The 21,384-nt window shown below is 40.8% G+C and overlaps 1 protein-coding gene and 1 long non-coding RNA gene across 3 annotated transcripts in view; one reads left to right on the top strand and one right to left on the bottom strand.

The window, feature by feature from the left end:
* Window positions 1–6,914: 6,914 nt before the first annotated feature.
* zgc:100829 (uncharacterized protein LOC445149 homolog) overlaps window positions 6,915–21,384 on the bottom strand; it is a 30,505-nt gene continuing 16,035 nt past the window's right edge. For both annotated transcript variants that reach the window (XM_046867476.1, XM_046867477.1), the window contains exons 7-8: window positions 19,042–19,246; window positions 6,915–10,093 (exon numbers count right to left, since the gene is read on the bottom strand). In XM_046867476.1, the coding sequence (XP_046723432.1) occupies window positions 9,879–10,093; window positions 19,042–19,246 (420 nt within the window). In that variant the 3' untranslated portion in view covers window positions 6,915–9,878. The remainder of the gene's footprint in view (window positions 10,094–19,041; window positions 19,247–21,384) is intronic.
* LOC124397741 lies at window positions 10,167–12,052 on the top strand. Its single transcript, XR_006927960.1, has 3 exons — window positions 10,167–10,632; window positions 10,790–10,912; window positions 11,083–12,052. It is a non-coding gene; the product is annotated as an uncharacterized LOC124397741 (long non-coding RNA).

Consider the following 21,384-nt stretch of genomic DNA (forward strand, 5'->3'; position numbering starts at 1 on the left):
TAATGGAGCATATCGTAGGGAGATGTCTCTCCTTCTGTTTTTACAGATTGTAAAGCCGAGGATGGTTGTGTCAGCTAGGCATGACACACACTTGTTCCCTGTGTGAGCCCATTGACTCAGAAAGCCCTTTGTCCTTGGCTGTCCTTGATAAGCGCCTCTTCCCTCCCTTGCTCCATGTCTCCTACCCACAACTCTGACTTGCTTGTGGCATCTCTTAGCAACGGTGCCCTTGGTCCCAGTGGCGACGCCAGTCCCTGAGTGCCACCACCAGCTCCCACTGAGCCCCATCACTTGGCAACAGGACTGAGCCTCATACACCAGAGGCCTCTTGTCGCTTGGCAACTACGTATACTGTGGTAATCGTAGCCCACAGTGCATGCTGCTGTGGAAGGTGGTGTGGCTGCAGGTAGTAACTCCACCCAGCCATCAGAGAAATGCTCCTTTTTTATTCAAGAAATGGATTCTCTCACAATTCTAAGCAAGACCCAGTAAAAAAGAGAAGTCCAATCTCATTCCACCTGCATCTACATCTCTTGAGTCTTGCGTCTCTAGTGTCATCCCTGGAGACCTCAAGAGGTCAGGCTTTTTTTCACATGCATTTACACATCTAGAGGCCCACCAATCTCAGCATACACTTTCATCATGGAAGGCACACCTGTGTGTGTATATATCTAAAGAACCTATCTCCTTCCTAAAATCTGCTCCATGTTTTCTGGGTTTTATCCACAACTTGAATAAGCATTTTTTTAGCCACCTCCCAACATTGGTTTCTCTCCACCTCTATTCTGATTGTCCCACTCTTCCTATCTACGTCCTAGACCTACATCTTGAGTCCAGTCATTCTTGATCTCCAACACCACCTTGAGAAGCCCAGTGCCACTTCACCCCCACCTCTGGAGGCCAGAATCTCTCCACCTCCAACCATGTCAGACGTCATCTTCCACGCATGGCTCCACTAACCCCCATAGCAATCTGTTTCCTAGCAACGTTGACTGCGTTCTCCCCGGGAGAGATCCGGAAGTCCACATTCTCACATGGCGGTGTTCTTGGAGTGCATGTCAATGCCTCCTTCTCCCCTACCCCTCCTTTCCTCCCTCTCTCTCTCTCTCTCTCTCTCTCTCTCTCTCTCTCTCTATCTCTCTCCACTCTATCTCTCACTTTCCGGTTTCCTTCAACAGTCTCCCACGCAAGGATTTGGAAGAGCTCTCACACGCAGAGCCTGAGCGGAAAATAACAAGGCCACAAAAATCTTCCACTTTAGCAGAGTCGTCCTTCTTGCATGGTTGAGCAGGTCTCTCTCTCTCTCTCTCTCTCTCTCTCTCTCTCTCTCTCTCGCTCACTACATTATGAAGGGCAGCCTAATGACCTCCTACCATTTGGCCTTGTCCAGTAAAATCCATAAATCCATGTGCTCTGGACCGTACTCTAATCCAAGATTGTCTTGAAAATGATGTCCACTTTCTTTGCTCTTGAATGCCGCAAGAATCGCAAGTTCGTTTTTCCCCCTTTCACCCGTCAGCTCTAAAGCTAACAGTACTTCTCACAAACTCGGCCTCAGTGTCATAGTTTCACCTTCCTCCAAAGGTAAGATTGTCATGTACGGAATTGCTGTGCTTCCCACTGACCCAGTCTGACCTTACTGAGCACCGGAATATCTGCTGCTCTTATCACTTTAATGGGCTTAAACTCAGTTGGAGAACTTTGACAATTAGTGTAAACAAACCCAAACTGCTGCTGCCTCTGGAGTGTTGGCTAGCTCATTAAGGATCATATGGCACTTCGCTCCATTTTGGTGAGTGTGAAAGTCCCCCCAGCCCTCCCTGCTCCTCCACTATTTTCCGAGCTGTGTTACAGCGTCAGTGAGAAGCTCGAGCCCACCTTGGGCACATGTGAGAAGCTCGGTGAAATCCTAATCCCTTGAGCAGGGTGAAGCGCAGGCCCGGCTTGCCTGACCCCTCTGGTTACCATGGATACAGCACACTATAAATAAAACAGAGGGCTTTTTTTAAGCAGTTTGGCAGGGCTCGGCGGCCTGCTCACTGGTGGGGTTTATTTTCTCCCACCCAACTCCCCCCTTCTCTCTCTCTCTCTCTCTCTCTCTGTGAGTGAGTCTCTCTCTCTCTCTCTCTCTCTCTCTCTCTCTCTCTCTCTCTCTCTCTCTCTCTATATATATATATATATATATATATATATATATATATGTATATATATATATATATATATATATATATATATATATATATATATATATATATATATATATATATATATATATATATATATATATATATATATATATATATATATATATATATATATATATATATATATATATATATATATGTTATATTACCTTTAGTCTATTAGCTGTTTCTCAGCTAAAAAATGTTGCTTTTTGTAATTGACCGCCAAAAAATATCTTGACCAGTAATTATTGAAAGTATAAGGAGGAAAAGTGAAAAAAGGGGCCACGAACAAAGAGCAGTTTTTTTTGATGGGCCCTCGCTCACAGAGGAAGCCAAGTTGTTTTGTGGACGCTGTTTTCGGGAGCGTTTAAATCTGTCGAGTGTAAACAGACGGAGCTGTCCTAACGGAGGCCCGTTAAAGAAAGGAGGAAAAAAAACGGCAGGCCCATTTTCTTCAAAGTGGCGGCGGAGAGGCGTTGAGAGAGGAGGGAGGCTGCGTGTTTGTGCACTGAATCAGGGCTGTGCTGCAGATTTTTGTCTGGCGAGGCGAATCTCTGGAGGCTAGAAAATAATTTGGTCACGGCTGTGGGAGGTTGCTGGGGTGGTGGTGGTGGGGGGGTTGGTGGAGGAGGCAGGGTTTCAGGCGTCTCATGGCGGTGAGAACACGCTTGACACTTCATTCCTTTCCAGTTAATGCGGCGCGGACTGAGGGCAGTTAACCCTCCACCTTCCTGGGAGCCTGAGAGTCAGGGCTTGGTATTTTTTGCCTAGCCTTTTCAGGGGACCAGGTAACTTTTGCACTTCTGTGATATACAAAGACTTAGTGAAGAGACTGAGAAACACACAGGCCTAGACAAGAAGTTTGTTACTGTGGACACCTCTGCAGGTCTTTAAAATTATAGTATAAAGCAGATGTTTGAATGATTAAATCTAATGTTTTCAAGGTTTCATTGGACTAGGTGTCTGTTTGTACTTATTTACTATTAGTAGTAATAAAAAACAAAAAGTAAAAAGTGAACTTTATACTATGGCAACTGGTCTCGTCTTGGCAAGTCTAGTCAAAACATGATTAATGGTTTGTTTAGGGCTTTTGAACTACTTGTCTTGACCGTGCACCAATCATGTGAGTCTTTCTTCCAAAGATCAAGCAGAAAGTCAGTGTCCATTGACCATGTCCAAGCAGCGTGACCACTTACGTTTTGCCTCTCATGTGACTCGGCCGAGACGGAGCCTGTGGCGAGAACAAAGGCACAATGGCTTGCTCTACTTTCCCAACCTAACCACAACACTCCTGCTGCAGGTGGACACTCTGGCACGCATAGCAGCCGTCAACCCAGATTTTTGGTGTGTGGATCCGCGAAGACGCACTTGTGTGTGCATGTCTGTGTGTATTTGGCTGGCGAACAGGGAGTTAATGCGGCAGGTCTATGGCAGCCATCCTGCCCCTCAGCCAGATTAATCATGCAGGAGAGACGCAGCAGGCCTCGTTCTCTCCGCCTGGGGGCCGAGCCGGGCCCGCAAGCTTCCCCTATCACATGGCCCAGGCCTTCTCTTTTCTCTTTCCTCTATCCAGGGAGGAGAATAAGAGCAGCAGCCCCCAGTACGCCAGGCATTTCTTCCTTTCCTCTCTTCCCTTATTTCTCCTGTTCCTTTTTTCCTCCTTCTGTGGGCGTCAGGAGATAGAGGCAGGCGCAGAAAAACAGAGGCGTCCGTCTCCCTTGCGTGCTGAAAACAACAACAGCCCCCTTTTATCTCTCATCGGACGGCACGGTCGGTGATGGCCAGGCTGAGAGGAGGAGGAGGAGGAGTGGGGGATAAAGGGGGCTGCCAACGGCCTCCCGTACTCTTCTGGAAACAGCTCGCCAACGTCTCCGTGCGTCAGAGAACAGCCGCTGTCATTGTTGCTCTCCCAAGCACGGGACTCGAATCCAACTCTCATTCAAGCGTGCATGTGTGTATGTGTGCGAGTGTGTGTGTGTGTGTGTGTGTGTGTGTCTGTGAATACTTGTGAGTGTGGAATGACGGTGAACTGAAGGATGGTTCAGTTGTCTCATTTTACTTTAGTCTGTAAACCTTATGAATTTCACAGCAGTGTACGTACACTAGTACAAGCTGGTTCATACCCGGTATCAATCAGTCCTTTTGCATAAACAATACACAGATGACTAATTACAGAGGAATAATCAGATAAACAAGCTTAATCATGGACAACAAGAGGTAATGCTAATGATGTTGAGATCAGTTCCAATTAGCATTACTAATCTAAACATTGAAAATAATCGCACTATAAACATCTTACATCATATGTTCACATTTTTAATAAGACTAGCACTAAATATGTGTGCTTAGGAAAACCCTTCAAGTGGGAGTATTGATATATTTATACATAATAGAAATACTATTTCAGTCTGGCTATGACCAAAATTAAAAAAGGAAGAACACTGCGCTTGAAGATTTTATCGTAGTTATAGTACAGGAGAATCATAGACATTTTGACAGCCAATATCTGGTTATAAACAGAATTGATAGCAATATATGTATTTAGTTGTATTACTTTAGCTAACTATCCAACAACTTGATCAATGCCACAGCATTCACGTGGTGAGCAAATCACTCTCAGCTAGCATGATTGAAGACATTTTTAGCCAGTTTTACTACCACATTTTTATAATAGCTCCTTATCAACATTACAGAAAAAACCCATATAAGGCTAAATAGTCAATACAATGTTTCACTTACTTTGGTTTGAAATATGTTATATATATTTTCAAAATTTAAACCTTATACTATATTCTTTGGTGAGAAAGGTATTTTTTTGTCAGTCAGTCACAATCAGAAATAGTGACATCCGATTGTTTTTTCCACACCACCAAAAGCCAGGATATATACCAGTATATAGTCTATAATTTGTATATCTGTATAGGTTGTATCTGTTAATCACAAGCTATATAACAGAATTAAAACATATGTCGTGGAACCTTTGAAAATCCTTTTGCAATAGTGTAATAAGTCGCTTCAGTGGTCCGACAAGATACCTTTTGTCTCAAGCATGTATGACCTCTATACTGCTATTCATTTGTAAATAAATAAAAAAAGTAGTTATGTTTGTTGTTTAGGTAATAGGATGTTAATTAAATAGAATAAACTTGAACAAAGTACACCAATTTTCAACAAGAGAACATAAAGATGAAGAGTAATAGCCAGCACTGCCATTACAAACCAAAACTTAATTCAAGTTTTCTCAAACTGAAAATGTCTGACATTCCAATGCAACCTCGCTGTCCAACTTGTCTTATTTGTAAAAATAAATAAAAATTTGTCAGTCTATCAATGTTGACTACTGAAATGAATTATAATCATTTTATTGGTTATGATCATTTCCTGTAAATGATAATGGCACCTTAAAGACACATTAACAACCCAAGAAATAACTAGTTAATTAATGCTAATCACATGCTTTTCTAAGCAGGAAAAAGACTAAAAACTTTGGACTTGAATAATAGGAATTTTAATAACTTGTGGTTTAATTTTTGTTCTCTCAAAGAAGAGGTGATATAATTAAGTGTCCTGCCCTTTTCCACTCCCACTCATAAGCAAAACTTTCATAGAGAAAGTATGGGGCAATCTGATATCCGCCCTAATGGATGCATTTTGTAGTCCCCATTTCAGGACACAAAAAAAAGGGGTGACTTGAAAAAAGGTTTGAATGGAAAAGTTACTTGCACAGGTAAAAAGCAGCAGGTAATTTATTTATTTTTACTTCATGCAAAAGAGCTAATTAGTATTTATTGTGAATGATGACTTTAGAGTTGATTTAGTGTTGAATTAGTGTTGAATGGCTGAGTCGCTTTACATGGTTGGCACTGTGGTTATCTGTGTAGGTGGCAAGTAGAGATAGTAGAGATCAATGTTATTTTACTTTAATTATATTTTTTTTACTTTGATTGTAGTGTTCTTGCGAAGTGTGTTATAAGCATACATTTACATATGATCATCAGTACCTCCGAAGTATTGTTACGGCTGCCAATGTAACTGATTATCTTGACTACAATATCTCCCCTTTTTTTTTTTTTTTCTTTCTTTCTGTTCATGCATTTTTGAGTACAGCAAGCAGGGGGCAACCAAGAGGATGGACAACTTAAGACAAGTAAATATTTGTTCATAGGTTTAGTAACCCCTAACACAATATTTAGGAAATATTTCAAAGAGAAAAAAATTACACTAAGCAAATTTAATGGGACAAACAATGCACACAAATGCAGAGTTTTCTATTAATATGGATATACAAGTAAATCACAAATTACTTCCACACACCCCCTGAGCAAAATCACACATATATATATATATGTTTATATATATATATATATATATATATATATATATATATATATATATATATATATATATATATATATATATATATATATATATATATATATATATATATATATATATATATATATTAACGGAATAATTAATGCTATGCCTAAAATTAATTCTAACCATAACCTCAACCTCAGCAAACAAAAGGAAATCTTTTTAGTCTTGTTTGTTTTTCTGTCTATCTTTTTTTTATTTTTCTAATTTTTCTCTTGAGGACCAGGCCCACACTGTCAAAACTGTCATATGTTACTACCTGAGATGTTTGCACCCCTCTATGATATGCCCACACACTCACCAAAAATTTACCAGTCCAGTATTAAAAGAAAAGAAAAAACACCTCAGATGCCTTGGAGGATTCTGATCATTTTTATTGCTGAACTGTGAGCATTGCTCACAGAGACAATATCTAACACTCATCCTCACATAAAATCACTCAAGTCATCAATCCATACAGAAGAAACAATAAACAACAACCCTCTCAATGGTGCAAAACGTAACACAGAAGAAACAAACACAAGTGCAATCGAATATTATACTCCCACAGTAAACTAGTAATGGTGGGGGAACATTTAAAAGATGGCTGACATCTGAATGGCGAATAATTTGATTATAAAAGCTAAAAGAAAAGGGAGCTTGGTTTGCCGTATGTGAGTTGAAGATAGGTTTGTATACAAATACAGGAATGGCATCAAACAAAAGAAAATCAGGCTTAAAACATTACAGCTCTTTATGTTAAACCATAGGGAAAAAAATGGATGTCATTGGTATAATATAATGAAGGATTTTCAGAACATCTGAAGATCCTTCATGGTATACAGTACCACAGTGTGAATAATAATAATAATAATAATAATAATAATAATAATAATAACAACAACAACAACAATTAACACCACTATAGTGGTTCAAATTGGCCATCAACTAGCATGCCCAGTGATTGTATGTTTTCATTTACTAGCATTTACCATTCACGCTGTAAACCCATGGACTACCAAAATGCTGGTTGCAAAGTTGCAAAGTTGGTTTTGCTGGTCAATTAACACAATCGTGCAACCTTTATAGATTCCAGTGGTCATACTTGTGACCTGCTATGCTGATATACTGTAATTATACTGCATATAAAGTGGAAACCTGGGATCATTGTACCACAGCACAATGTAACATCCAGTTTTGCTGAAGATATTTCAGTAAACCCTGATAAATTAAATGTTAAAATGGGAGAAAATCTGCAAGAGTGATAATGCTAGCATAGTTTTCTGATTCTGTACATGATAATTTTTTTTGGTTTTGCAAGGATGGTGAAAAATCACTGGTGTGACATGGAGTACAATTAAATCATCAGTTTTAACAATACAGTATCTTGCTTCTGATCCGGTTTTTCAAAGGTGGCAGCACTGAGCCCGGAACGATGTACACAGTGATATGATTAAATTAATTGCAATTGACTCAAAAGGCATACATATGTCAATTGATGCAAATGGAATTTAGATGTCAAGTTGTGGTTAAAGCACTTGTTACCATATACCGCACTACAGTAATCATGATTATTATCATTGAACAAAAATGCAATGATGAAATAAAAATAATAAACAAACAGAATAAACCAAAAAATATTCTGAGAGTAATTGACTTCTCCACTAATAATGAACTTAATCCTGTCCATACTTTAATGTACTGACTGTATGCTGATTTGACTTTGTTTTGACATTGATAGTGCTACAATTTGCATTGTTACAATTGTGCAATTTATAATTTCAGGAAAATTGTTTAGTATATGTGATAGAAGATATCGTGCTCGACATAATGTGTGAAGTATAAAGTCTCTAAATGAAAGCATAATTGAATAATTTAACTCAAAACAGTTTCTGCCAGCTCTCCGTTATTTCCTTTTTTAAATAAAATGCTAAAATATATATTTCTTGGATTTCATGGATTTTTGGTGCACCATGCCAGGAATTTCAATCTGCAATGTTTGAGCTTTATTTAAGGTACCATCGTGACATGGCCCGTCCTGATAAGTGCCCATTTCATTCAGAAATCCCAGAACAGCCTCAAGAACCTTTTAAGAACCTTTATTTAAAAGTGCAATCTGAGGCCAAAGCTCCCAGAAGTGCTTGATCAACCCTCTTAGCTGTGCCATAGAGCACTGTATGGTAGAGTCTCGTCAGCGTTAATGAACATGGAGGCCGTGCTCAACTGCTACTGAGGCTCGGCTCTTCATGATCTGTCTGAGGCAGTCTATGCACACACACACACACACACACACACGCACACACATGCACACACAGACACACGTGTCAAATGAGCAGCGCTGACTGTTGCAAAAATGACTTATTTTGCCGATGTGATGGAGCCTAAACTGAAAAAAAATAGCTCTCGGTTCTGGTGAATCAGCACATGCACGGCATCTTGAAGGTACACTGTGTAACTGAAGAACAGTGATGCTGTGTGTTCCCACTTCATTTTCTATAGAGCCGAGGGGACGTGCCATCCTCTCTCCAGGTTCAAGTTCAGGAGATTAATAACTAATAAGCCGGAAAAAGTGTCAAATCCCTACTTGGTTTATTGTTAGATGATGTAATCAATATTTCCTTGACATGTAGGTTTACAGCTGGTAAGCATGTTGGTATAGAAGAACTCTAGAAACAACTTGAAAAAAACAACTTTTATACACTACAAAACTGACGTAAATGACACAGCTTTTGCTGTGGCGTTCTGTCCAAAAAACCTGAAGTAATTGAAGTAATTTGTCAGTAATGACGGGAGAAAAAAGCATTTGGTAACGTAACGCGCTCAGAGACAGGAAACGTTGCCGCTTTTTGCTCAATAAACCCGTCAACACGCATCATCTCATTAGTCCCGCTAGCTGTTCCGTTTCAGAAAACGTGGAAAATCACAAACCAGCTCATGCAGAGAGGCTGCGTTTTCTTTCATCATAACACAGATTGCCAATTGCTTCAACTGTGGGGAAATGATCTTACTGGTGGAATTCCCCTTCAAAGTTGCACAATTTAAAAAAAATATAATATAAAAAAAATACACCAGTACAGATTTCTGGAAAAGAATGGAATATAGATTTGTCATTGAAAGGACCCTAGGAATATAAATCAGTCTGTAACAAAAGTGTAAAAACTATACACTCTTTTCCCCCCCCTTTTTTTTTTTGCTTTTTGTGCATCCCGAGAGCACAATTATACAAAACATTGCAATTCAAAAATTGCTAGAATTCCTCGTCCTGCCACCGTCGCATGTGCAATTAGAGCAGTGTTCCTGAGAGAGGCAGTCTGAGCATCCTGCGATCTCCGCTGATTACCTGAACGAGTTTGAGGGAAGATGCTGCAAATGGCTGGGTTTATTCGGGATGAGGGGTTTGTTGGATCTGGGTAGAGGTTGTGAGGAGGTGGAGTCACTGGAAACACTAAAGGTCTTCATCAGTTCGGCCACACGGCCACGCCCCACACGGTTATCCCCACCTACTCCAGATTCGGTGCGCTTGGAGGCGGACATCACATGGAAATCTTTCCCTATGAGACACAGACAGAGACAGAGAGGGAGAAAGAGAGAAAAAGGGAAAGAGAGAGAGAGAGAGAGAGAGAAATAAAAGGACGACACATGAGCTACAAATTCGCAGGGCCTTTAGCAAAAGTGGGACATTTCCACTGATGCCGTCATGACATTTCTCATTATAGTTCAGTAACAAAGGCTGTGAATCTATTCTCGCACATTTCCTGTCTATCCTTGGTCTTCTTCCGCCCTCCGTTCACATCTCTCTCGTTTTTTTTTCCCCCTCCCTCCCTGTCCCTGGCTCTCTCTTCCAGGGCTGCAGACTGCCAGACCGGAGGTCGTTGGCAGAGGAAGTAGAGCAGGGACGCAGCTGGGTATAGTTGGTGTGGATGTGTGTGTGTGTATGCGTGTGCGTGTGTGTAATTGAGGGACGGAGGGACGGGAGATGAGGAAAGGAGGGCCGCAGGGATGGCGGTGCAGAGCAGACAGACGCTGCTCAGACACCAGAAGGCTTGAGGAACCACATATTTTTAGCCACATCCCCGGGGGACACAGATGTGTAAGCCTGCTCTCTCTCTCTCTCTTTTTCTCTCTCTCTCACACACACACACACACACACACACACACAACACACTCTTACCCCTTCTCGCGTTCACGCACAAACTCTGACACGCTTATTTTTTTCTCCATGCAAACTCTGTCTCTTCCAAACACAGCCTAGCACTGTCTCAGGCACACCCTGCCGAGAGAAGTGTCCCAATATTCCTCTTCATGAGTCATGAGGCACGAGTGCAGGGGACGCCGGGACGCCTCATCTATTAAGCTGTTGGGGGACTACAGTAAGTTGGGCCCTGATAGGGTGCAGGGGCTTTTTTCATGTGCTTCTTTACTCCAGTTGTTCCCATGTTGATAAAATAGCAGTGCTTAAAGCGTGGGATAAAAGTTCATCAGGATTTTATACACAGGACTTATTATTTTTTTAATAATTCATATTTATCCTCTCTTACAGCTGCTAGATCTTGACCTCAGAGCTCACAAGAAACTACAAGTACATACCAGTAGGTGGATTGATGATCAGAAATTGGACTCGGGTGTGACTCAGTGTGTAAGAGGTGTTGTGATGGACTCGTGTCTAATGCAGAGTGTATTCCTACATTACATTTATGACTCCCTTATCCAGAGCAATTTACAATTATTTCATTTATATAACTTGAGCAGATGAGGGCTAAGGGCCATGCCCAAGGGCCCATTAGTGGCAGCTTGGTGGTGCTGGGATCTTGAATTTCCAATCAGATGTACAAAACTTTAACCACTGAGCTACCATTTCCCATATTCTTACCATGCCCTCAGTATTCCCAGGATATCTGCTCTGGTTCCACTACAATTATAGCCATGTTAACGCATTTACAGAAGATGAATGTTTATTGAGTATACAATAGGTTCCAGAAAGGTTAGATTGCAACATTTCATCCATGTTCTAGATTTAGTGCTGCACTAAAAAAATAAAAATAATAAAAATGTTCACTTTTTTATTAGACTTTTTTTCCAGCCATTTGTAATTCTTTACCACAAAGTTAGAGGCACAAATTTGTATTGGATGTATTTGGATTCCCTTCACTTGAACTAGAGACACAAACCTATTTCAGCATGACAGTGGACATCGACTGGACTCCAGGCCTCCTTACTTCACCAACATTCATGCCTGACTTCACCCTTGTGAATGAATGAGCAAAAAGCCTAAACAAAGCACACTCCAAAATGAAGTGGAACATCTTCCCAGAAGAGTGGAGATTATTTTAATAGCAAATAGGGACTTAATGTGAAATCGGCGGTTCAACAAGCACATACCAGTCCTACCGTCAGATGTCCACAAACTTTTGTCCATATAGTCCAAGTCCAAATGTTTTTTTTTTTTAAGATTATGGTTTATGAGCAACATGTAAATTCAAGTATTATGCACTAAACATGCTATATCTCAATGTTAAGACTGACATTTATTATTTCCTCTACACCCTGAGTCTATCGATGTTTTTTATTAAGTTTTTTTGCTTAGCAATTTCATTTTCATGAACATAATACCCCTATAGGCGCATGGAACGACTCTGAAAGAATGTGCCTTGACGGTCCTGGCGTGTTTGTTGTTCTCTCGTTCTCTTCCTCTCCTCTCATTTTTTTTCCCCTGTCGCCTTCCTCTCCCTCCTCCCCCTAGTTTCTGACCCGTGGTTCCTGTGTTAATGTCCTCTCGCCGCACTGCGTGGGCCTGCTCTGATTGTCTCTGTGTGTTGTGTGGTCTCCACGGAAACCCTGGACAGGCTCCAACGACCTCGGCGGACGAACCCCACACACACACACACACACACACACACACACACACACACACACACACACACACACACACACACACAATCTCACGGCATCCAAAGCTGAAGCTGGCTGATCCACCACGTTCTCCACGCCCCACTAATAGCCTGTGCTGAGCTTCGCAAACACATCCCATATGTGTGCGTGCGTTTGTGTGTTCAAACACGTTAGCGTCCTGTGTGCCACTCCCTCCTGTTAGCTGACACCAGCATAAAGAGCGGCACGCTACTTGCCCTGGCGTGGCGTTCTCCATCCTCCCATAACCACTGCGCTTCCTCCCACCCGGCACAACCTGATATGAGAGAAGCTGTGAAACCTGAGCCTTAGATCTGGGAGGCTTCACACACACACACACACATGCACGCACACACACACACACACACACACACACACACACACACACATAAGTCCGGCCTCCATCTACTGTCTAAAGCATTCAATCAAAGCTCACGCACACCTAATCACTACATGGCATGTTTAATAATCATTGTGTGTGTGCTATTTATTTAGCAATTGTCACCTGTCTATCCCAGTGTTTGGAGGCTACTGAATTGTCCCCCTTATCATGTCTGCTACACACTTACTACCATTTTAATTGCTAATATTTGGAATTATTTTATGTTTTCTAACTTTTTTCCACTAAAAAATAAAAAAAAAAGCATACAAATTATGTGTTACATTAGCTATGGTGAGGTGGCTAGTTCTGTTTGCTTAGCCTTTGCTAATCTGCCAAAGCAGTTAGTATGAAACCTCACATGTACAAACTGATTATTGTAATATTTAATTGTCTTTCAAACATATAGAGTATACACTGAAATAACACAGTTTGCACACAATACCTCTACAAGAAACACCAGCGACAGTTTGCTTGCTAGGGTAAGCATCGAGTAATGCCACAGCCTTGATAACATTTGTTTGTTAATAGTAGTTAGCATAGCTAGCTAGTTCGGTACATAGTTTCCATATTACAGACTGCAATTAGCAGGCAGTGTTTGCAATTTAATTAAGCAAAAACAAGTAGAAAGTTGTTTTTGTCTGTCTGAATTATATTCTTATTCCACCTTTAATCAGCATTTTCATTCTATTTGTTGATTTATTACCACTCATCTAGATAGCATAAAAACAATGGCATTTGAAGTGGCATTGTGGCATCAGCTAATTTTTTAAAGATTGTGGAAGACACATCCATTTAATTTCTGATCCCTGTTAATGCATGTTCCTGAATTTGTGGTTTTGTTTTTTTTGTTTTGTTTTGTTTTTAAACAATGTGAAATTAGAATATTTGCTCCAGAAAAACACTGACAAAGAAAAAAATAAACAGTGATAGACAAAGAACTCAAATCATGTATTGGAGTTAAAGTAAAGATACAGAAGGTGAAATATTACTCCAGTGAAAGTGCTTCATTTAAACATTTCACACAAGTAAATGTACAAAAATATTTCTCTTAGATGTACTTAAGAATCCAAAGTACTATGGTTTATTATGGCTATAAAGTTCCTATTATATTTTTGTCACAAGACTTTTGCTTAATCAACTGAAAAGACTCTAATGTTACTCTCAGCACAACAATCTAATAATAGAATGATATTAATGAGTCAAACACTGATTGATATCTATTAAAATTATCATGAGCCCAAAACCTTCTTCTCAACTACTTAAAAATAGTGTAATTAAGGCCACGGGTGTTGTGGCAAGTTAGTGGCGAGTCAGGAGTTTCATTCATCATTTATTCCTCTTAAAATGTTCTGCTTGCTGTTGAACTGACACTGAACTGTATATTGGGGATAAGTAGATACACCAGTCATTAAAAAAGCAAAAAAAATAAAATTCAAAACAAAGCACAAGCTATACACTGATTGGTGGATTGCTGCATGCTTGACCAGTCATGTTTTTATCCACTCATAAATAAAAAGGAACGACTGATTTTGCAAAATGTAGTGAATTTTTGCAAAATGTGTAAAAAGTATTGAAATTTTCAAATGTAGTGAAATTAAAGTAAATGGCTCCCCAAATGAAAATACTTCCAGTACAGATACATGAAAATGCAACTTAAGGAGAATTACATTTACTTCATTATGTCCACCACTGCAAAATAATAGGTTAATAAGATAATAAATGTGTTTGAATGAAATATCAATTAATTTTTATCATTAAATAGCGTCGGAAGGGTTCAAGCCCAGGATCGCCAAGCTGCAACTCTTAGGCCCTTGAGCAAGACCCTTATCCCTCCAGGTGCTTTGTATCATGGCTGCATACCCTGTGTTAACCCCTAATACCCTTTAACCCCCGACCTTTTGATCAGTATCCCTGAGTTACTGCTTCACCCACTAGCATTTAAAAATGGTACAGCAAGTACAGTTGTTGCCTCACACTATCCATCTTGTTCTCGAATCCTAATGGGTTTCCACGTAGTTGTTAATAGTCCTCCCAGCTCCTAGTTGTTGGATTGGCTACAATAATTGCCCCTATGAGGGTGCAAGGTATGTATGGACTAATCCAGGGTATACACCATAAACCCGGGTACACCTAAACAGGAAGTGCTTACTGAAGATGAATGAATAAAGTCATGAAGGAAACTTCCAAACTAGCCTGAATTTAGATACTGTTTAATGCTGGCAAATATGAAGAATACACCCTTGAATGTATAAATGTGCTCTTCAAAAAATGCAAAGAGTCTGTGTCTTCTTCTTCTTCATTCGGCTTCTCCCATTAGGGGTCGCCACAGCAGATCATCTGTCTCCATACCCCCGGTCCTCTACATCTGCCTCATTCAAACCAACTACGTGCATGTCTTCCCTCACCACATACATAAACCTCCTCCTTGGCCTTTCTCTTTTCATCCTTCCTCGTTGCTCCATCCTCAGCATTTTCCTACTGATATAACACATGTTCCTCCTCTATACTTCTCTATAAACATTCTCAGAGCAAATAACCTCTTCTCTCAGCCTGGCTTTCACTACTCTTTCCCATACCTTCATGGTGTGACTGATCAACTTTATTCCCCTGTAGTTACTGCAGGTCTGCACATCTCTCTTATTTTTAAAGATTTGTACCAGCACACTCCTTTTCCATTCCTCAGGCATCCTCTCATCTTCCAAATTCTTGTTGAAACTGGATAAAAACTCCACTGCAATCCTTCCTAAACAATCCCATGCTTTTACAGGTATGTCATCTGGTCCAACCGACTTTCCAGTCTTCATCCTCTTATTCGCTGCTCTCACTTCCTCCTTACTAATCCTATCCACATCCTGCTTCCCCATCTCCACACCATCCAACCTTTCCTAGGTACACCTTCTACCACTTCATCTAACTCACTCCAGAATTTTTCCTTCTCCACCATCTCACAACCCACTTGTGGAGCATAAGCACTGATAACATTTATCATCACCCCTTCAACCTCCAGATTCAACTCACCATATTAGAAACTCTCTTCACCTCCACTACACTCTTACTGTACTGTTCCTTCAGGATCACCCCTACACCATTTCTCTTTCCAGCCACACAGTTTAAACCCACCTCCAATGTTCCTGGTCTTATTCTCTTTCCACTTGGTCTCCTGAACACACAACATATCTACCTTTCTCTTCTCCATCATATCAGACCCCTCTCCCCCTTTACCAGTCATGGTACCAACATTTAAAGTGACCATCTAAACCTCCACTCTCCTACACTTCTCCTGTCCCTGACGTCTCTGTAGACGTCTTCCTCCTCTCCTTCTCCTCCTTTGGGCAACAGTAGCCCAAGTTCCACCGGTACCCTGTAGGCTAACGATACCTGTGGCGGTCGTTGGTAACCCGGGCCTCGACCGATCCGGTATGAATTTCTGATTCATTATCCGCATAATTGATTTGGCACATGTTTTATGCTGGATGCCCTTCCTAACACAACCCTCCCCATTTATCCGAGCTTGGGACCGGCACTAAGAGTGCACTGGTTTGTGCAACCATAATGGCTGGGTTGCAAAGAGCCTGTGTAAAAAGACAAAAAAAGAGAGCGCTATCTCTTTAAATACCCCCACCCCAGAGGGAGGGGGGGAGGTAGAAATGGGGCAGAGGGCAGAATTCCGGAGCGGCACGTCTTTGCGCTGAGCCAGGCCGCGGGGGGGTCACGGCTGCCAGGAGGAAAGAGAGAGAGAGAGAAAGAGAGAGAGTGAGAGTGTGTGTGTGTGTGTGTGTGTGTGTGTGTGTGTGTGTGTGTGAGGGGCTTTAAGCAGAGCCGAGACTGGGGGCCCTGTCACTTATCAGCTACGGCCGAGCGTCGCCCAGGGCCAGAGTCGGGAAGCAGTACAGGAATGTGTGTCCTTCCCTCTGAAGGTGAAGAGAGGAGACGCAACTCGCACGCACTCACTCTCTCGCACACACACATGCGCTTTCACATACGCATGCATGCTCTCATAGAGATGGAGGCAGCAGCTGCGGGAGGCTGTTACGCTCGCACGCACACGTGCACCCACAGGAACGAACGCGCGGAAACACATACACACACACACACATACACACACACATACACACACACACACTCTCTCTCACTCTCAGCCAAACTCTCAGTTAGTCGGCTTCACAGATCTCACGCATACTGAATATTCCCATATATACAAAGATTTTTAACACTCTTCTATACTTATTACTGGTGAATAGTGCTTCTGCTGTGTTTTTCTAACTCCAAAGCTAAAAGGCTGCTGTTGAACTGCTACACATCTTATGAAACACAATCATCACCCATAAGTATGTGATTCCAAAATGTCGACTGATGAAGTACAAGGGGCTTGTCTGCTCTACCTGGGCCAGGTGCAGGTAAATCCGTTGAAGCTGCAATTTACTAATATGTCCAGGAGGGGGCGTTTATATAAACATAGAAAAATGAATTGTAATGTATAATAACACACACTGGATGGTGCTGGTTCAGCTTTTGGAGAGGTCAAAAATTCACCTGCCGATTTATTTTTATTTTTTTGGGTAAAAAAAAACAACAAAAAAGAAAGAAAGAAAGAAAGAAAGAAAGAAAGAAAGAAAGAAAGAAAGAAAGAAAGAAAGAGTGTAGCGAGGCAATGTAGGAAGCTAAGATACAAAAAGAGAAATACTAAAAACTAGCAAGTAACTAACCAAGAAAGAAAATGCAGACAGATTCCCTTCAACAATGTTAGACTTGTGAAAAGAAACCAGGCTTTCAGAAGCAGAAAAAAAACCCTACAGTCTTGCTTTTACAGCCGTGGTCTGGGCAAGGTCATAAAGTCTGGGATGGTCTGTGTAAAATGAGATGAGGTTAGCCCGAAGAGAAAGACTGTAGTGCAGAGATAAATGTCAAATAAGTTGAAAAGCAATAGACAAACTGCCCAAACTAATGTATGCTAGCAAACTATACTGGGACTCGACTGGTGCATCCTGAGTTAAGACAGGTGCAGACTATGCCACGATTAGTTTGTCTGAGACAAATTGAAAATATTCCTTAAAGATTAATATAATCTGAGGCTAAAATCTGTAGTCTCTTATCACTAGTTTTGACACCTTCACTGACAGCCGATTAATAGCCTTTGTGAAATTCTGGCAGTGTCAGAAGATTTAAAACACTTTCCTGCAGCGTAACTTCTACTACGATGATGCCAAACCAAGAACCAATAAGAGAATTGATTCAAGAACCAATAAGAGAATTGATAAGCGATTAGCATGGCTACTTCAAACTACCTCAGGGAAAATGTTAAAACGATTTAGGTGGACAGTAGAAACTAGAGGGAAAAGGAGTGTTTGTATAATTTATATTATAAAGGCATGTCAGGAACAAAATGCGACAGATTGTTTTTGTTTGCTGCTAGCTACCATTAATTAAAGAATGCGGGTCTCAATGTGTAAAAAATTGATGACGTAAAACTTATTTTTCTTGAGTGAGTCAGTTTTTGACTGTCGTACAGTCTGACATTATGAAAACTGAGATCCTACAGTGTGACACAGGGATCATGTTCGTACAGTATGACTAGCAACAATCACAAAGGACAATTACAAATCATACAGTGTGTGCCCGGCATTTGAGGTGTTTCATGGCAGATGTTTTGACGTCACCACTACAGATTACTAAATGTTAGCTCTCTAGCTAGCTCCTAGCTAGCACAGAGTATTTTCCAACTATTAAACATTAGTAATACTGTCTAATGGAAATTGACCTAATGGGAACCATTTTGTTCAGATTGAGTCATTCAAAAACCCAAAATAATATGACTACAGATTGCAAAAGCAAACTGAAAGTAGTCATGGTGGCCATTTTGTTTTCATGAGGTAGCTTTATGCTATTACAGTCACATTATTGAAATAGTCAATCTTTGGGAAAGCTGTAATGAAGTGATGCTAGGTGATACTAGCTGGATAATGTTACTGTAGCAAAGTTATGTGTTAAATGAGGGGGCGATTTATAAAATTTATACACATAGAGATGTCTGATCCCTCCATCCATTGTGGTGTTATCTAGTATCAAGTGAATTTCACATTGCGTGTGTCTTTCTCTTTCTTTCTTTCTCTCATACACTTTCACAGTTTTACTCCAGTCCCATGAAGGGGAAATGTCCTCTGTTCCTCAAAGTTATTTAATTAAGTTCGAACAACTAATATATGTCCTCACCTTTGTTACAACGAGACTCACTGGCTTCAACTGAGCCTAGCCTGCTTGTGATCGACAGCGGTGTGGTTTTCTGCTGTGTGTCCTTGGGTGCAAGGCTGTGCAGGACGCTGGCAGACATCAGGTGGGGTCTGTAGCAAATGGAGGGCAGAGAAAGTGCATCGTCCAAAGGGCCATCTGCGTCATCTTCCTCTTTGGTCTCTTCAACCTAAAAGGGGAGAGAAGAGCCAGCAATGAGTTTAGCCTGTCAGTTACAGTACAAACTGAAGAATTGAAGCAAAAATTTAAAATAAGAAAATGTTTGTAGAAAGCAGGGATTGAGTTGGTGTAATTGTATAAGCAGGGTTAAACCCTTACTGTCTTTTAAAGCTAAAAAAAATGAATTTGTTTCAAGAATTCATTGCTGTTAATAAATGTCGATCTAATGGATTACTGGGTTTTTTGTGGAATCAAGTGCAACAGCACCACCAGTGCTCATAGGTAGAATTGTCTGTCTGTCTATATCTATCTATCTATCTATCTATCTATCTATCTATCTATCTATCTATCTATCTATCTATATATATATATATATATATATATATATATATATATATATGTGTTTATTTTTTATAAGTATTTATTGCTGCTAGAACTTCTGTTCAGATAGCTTTTAAAATAATTTTAGTTTTTTCTCTGTTAGTAGAAGAACTGTTATACAGTAGGTAAGTGGAATATCCTTATATGCTTATATGTTTCAGATGTGGAAGTAGTCTATTGAATAATTAATTAAATATATTTGTAAAATCATAGTTTTGGAGGTAAACCAAATTTAGGCAAACAGAAACAAGCAGGCAAAGAACAGCTAACTATCCAAAGGATGCTTAAAAAACAATTTAAAGAATATACAGCAAAGTGTGTAATTTACTCCCTACTCTTTCTCACAGCCATTTTTGCTTATTAACTTTTAAACCAGTCACAATTAATACAGAAAAAAACCACACAAGCATGAAACATGTGGCTCATGATCGAGTCTAATGCGTGAACAGATATTCGGTGACATAATGGGGGAGAAGATATAGCTCTGCTCAGAGCTACGTGAGGATGGAGCTGTGTGTGTGTGTGTGTGTGTGTGTGTGTGCATGTCAGTGTGTGTCTGTGAGTGTGAGTGTGTGCTTGTGCGTGTGCGCGCACGTGTGTGTGTGCATGGCACTGAGGAAAAAGGCCGCTGCCCCTGCCCTTCGCCTCCGGAGACGATCGCACAATTCCATCCATCTGCGACTGACACGTCCTCCGTCTCTGACACTTTAATTCCCGCATCAACTTTATCAACCATCTGCTCCGGGGAAACCCGAGGGCCCAGCTTTTTCCCTTTCCCTTTCCCTCCTCAGTCTGCACCCATGTGATTGTTATTGTACTGATCCCCTTCACACACATTTCAACTTATACTTTACACAAAAGCGCTTCGAAATTACACAGGCTCATGCCTCCACAACAACTCTTTAAAAGGACAGGAACCTGGAATGGAGGAAAGTCCTGTTCTGGTGCACAAACACAAACTGCTAAGGGAAATTTAGGACGCAGTGCCAGAGTAAGGACAGAGACAGGTGTGAGAGGACGGATCTGAGGAGAAGTGCCAGAGGACAGCTGGTGTTGTGACCTCCTTAGCCCTCTTAGGCTTCAGAGAGAAGAGCCAGGAAAGACCACAGACACGCAGAGCACTCTACACAGCCTGAAACAGAGATAGACAGAAGGACATACTTACAAACTCATGAGAAAAAGAGACTGAGACAGGGGGATACATAAAGAATATGAGAAAGACAGACAGTGGGAGACCTGAAAAGAATGAGACAGAGAAAGTATGAGACAGAGACATACCTATGGTGCCTGAGACAGAGAAAGAGCCTAATTTTGCTATACCTACAGAACGAAAAAAAGGAACAGAGAGAGAAAGAGTGTGTGTGTGTGGGTTTGTGTGTGTGTGTGTGTGTGTCTGTGTGTGTGTGTGAGAGAGAGAGAGAGAGAGAGAGTGAGAGAGAGAGAGAGAGAGAGAGAGAGAGAGAGAGAGACATAACCACAGAGCTAGAGATAGAGATGAGAGAGAGAAATACCTTCACAGTAGGAGGGAGAGAGCGAATGAGGGAGAGAGGGGGAGAGAAAGAGAAAGACAGAGACTGGAAGGTACGTACCTGCAAATAATTAGACAGAAAGACAGACAAAGACAAAGAGATACAAAATTACAGAGACTGAAACAGAAAAAGAATCGAGGTGGCTAGGAGACTGATAAACACAAAGAGCCCAAGAGAGAGGGAAAGAGAGACCTATCTTACAGTGTGTAAGAGAGACAAAGACATAACTATAGAACCT

This window comes from Silurus meridionalis, chromosome 15 (assembly GCF_014805685.1).
Source record: "Silurus meridionalis isolate SWU-2019-XX chromosome 15, ASM1480568v1, whole genome shotgun sequence".
Taxonomy (NCBI): domain Eukaryota; kingdom Metazoa; phylum Chordata; class Actinopteri; order Siluriformes; family Siluridae; genus Silurus; species Silurus meridionalis.